Below are 2,490 nucleotides of genomic sequence, written 5' to 3'. Positions count from 1 at the left end.
AAAACTAAAAATAATTATTATTTTGAAAAAAAATTCCAAACTTTTACCTACTTCCTCTTCAAGAACACCCATATTAATCCTATTTGAATCTGCTCAAACTTCAACAAAATTCAAGAAACCGATATCCTGAATTTCAAAAAACTCCCAATATCTTGATATCTGAGTCCAATTATCATACTATGTAATCAAGCTTCATGTTAATCCTATTCATAGAGGATATGAACTCTACTATTTTCATTAACTTGTGCCATAAGACAATGATTGAATTAGTAAAAAATATGAGCATACAAAAGTATATAGACAATCATGAATATGGTATCTATCGGTTATATATAATTGTCAACTGAATATGGTTTCAGAGTTATAGATATATCCAAAACCAACAATGCTTAAAACCAACAGTGCAACACTAACAATTGACCCCAAACTCCATATAATATAACTATACTTAATCCGATTCAAAGCCATAATTCAGAAAGAAAGGAAATAGCATAACAATAACCAATTTCTTTTTCTACATATCATTACAATGACATTCAAGATCAGCCCATGGTTCAAAAAGTTACAGAATAATTAAACCTATAATTTAAAGCCTAGTGTCGAGGGTGAGGCACAAATTGGTATTATTCTCCAGCTCAGCCAAGTGATTATGCATGAAAAGGATACCACATTTTCTCTGGGAGAAGCAATTTAAGCATTCTAAGAGAAACTTGAGAAATACTCATCAATCTGCATAAAAATGCTCAGTAGACATCAAAGAGTAAAGGTAATCAGAAGAACTGTTACCCATGGTTTTAAACTGCATTCCACAAGAACGGCGACAGTAATTGTGACTACAAGTCTACAACCTATGCTTTTCAACATCTCAACAACCACATCAAATCCAGCTATATCTGACTACAATATTCTACATATCAAATATCATAACATAACCACCACAACTGTAATTAAAAACCTTACTTATATGATAACAAGATGTGCATAAAGTAAACCAGGGTGTTACAATTTGATTACATTACATGTTTTAACTGAACCAAAATAAAAAACATAACGAACAGGCTTTTCCTTTCTGTTTTACAGGTAAACCGAATGCTAAATTAAGCCGATAAATAAGAGACTCGTCTGTCATCATTCATCAACTATGAAAATATGGAATACACAAAAATGCTCATCACCAATTCACCACCATTATCACTAATTACTACCATAATAACTAATAACTAACATGTGCTTGTGATCAAAACCATAAGCACATCCAACCAAGCCAACAACATATAAACAATTTCATCAATTACCCCATATCTTAATAAAAACAAAAAAATTGCCATTTAGATCTATGAAACACTGGCACATATATAGACACGACACACAGGACTAGTTGAATAATGCGGTAATGCGGTAATGCGGTAATGCTACATAGTCATGATCAATCATCATTATCATGATCACTCTCATCACTGAAATACACAGATTTCTTCCCTTTCTTCTTCGTCTTGTTGTTGTCCAAACCCTCATCATCATTTCTGTTTCTCCCCAGCAACCTTTCACCCGCTTCATCATCCACAACAGAAGCCCAATTATCGTCAAACTGCTCCGCAGCAATCTGACCACCCTCCTCCTCCTCCTCATCACCTTCCTCCTCCCCATCCCTATCCCTCAGCCCACTAAATCCCCGTCGCGGCTTCTTAGGCTGAGGCCGCGGCCTCGGCCCCAACTGATTCTTAGGACACTCATACGACAAATGACCATGCCCCCCACACTCATAACACAAAGCAGTCTCAGTATTGTACACGCGCTTCCGAATAAACTCCGGAGCACGTCCATTATCAGCAGCAATAGAAGCAGTTAGAGTCCTTCCATTGAGAATCTTCTTATTCATCTCCGCCACGGCGCGTTGGGCGTCATTACGAGAAACGAATTGGACAAACGCGACACCGCGGCTTAGGCGCGTGTGACGGTCTTTGAGAACGGTTACACGCGCGATGCGGCTGAAAGTAGAGAAGAGCGTATGGAGATCGGAGTTTGTTAGGGAGTAATCTAGATTAGAAACGTATAGCATCGATTTTGATGGTGCTAAGGGTTCACATGTTCCTCCTATTGATGATCCTTTGTTGTTCGGTTTTGATTGGGGTTGATTACTGGATGTGGTGCCGGTGGTGGTGTTGGGGGTTGAGGACGAAACGCAGTAGCGGTAGTAGAAAACGTCGTCGTCTTCATCGCTGTCGCTGTGTTTTCGTTTGTGTTTCTTCTTGCTTGACATTTTTTTCGGTTCAGGTTTTTTGTTTCCGGCAACGGCGTTCGGTTTCCGAAGACGGAATTAGTTCTCCGATGCTTCTTTAATCTATAGAGGAAATCTGAGAGTGGAGAGATTCTATAATGCGTTTGAGAAACCCTAGAGAAGTGAAGCGAAACTCCAAGCGGATCTGGACATGGATCCAGATATTTTGGATTGGTTTTATATATGGTTTTATCCATTCTTATTTTTTTATA

General features: G+C 38.2%; 1 protein-coding gene across 1 annotated transcript; it reads right to left on the bottom strand.

The window, feature by feature from the left end:
* Positions 1–1,426: 1,426 nt before the first annotated feature.
* Positions 1,427–2,260, bottom strand: LOC127137583 (U11/U12 small nuclear ribonucleoprotein 31 kDa protein). Its single transcript, XM_051064035.1, has one exon. It carries the CDS (start codon positions 2,258–2,260, stop codon positions 1,427–1,429), a length of 834 nt encoding a protein of 277 aa, XP_050919992.1.
* Positions 2,261–2,490: the final 230 nt, after the last annotated feature.

This window comes from Lathyrus oleraceus, chromosome 4 (assembly GCF_024323335.1).
Source record: "Lathyrus oleraceus cultivar Zhongwan6 chromosome 4, CAAS_Psat_ZW6_1.0, whole genome shotgun sequence".
Lineage (NCBI taxonomy): Eukaryota > Viridiplantae > Streptophyta > Magnoliopsida > Fabales > Fabaceae > Lathyrus > Lathyrus oleraceus.
Note: the sequence above shows the minus strand (reverse complement) of the source record. Positions and strands in the feature narration are given on the sequence as shown.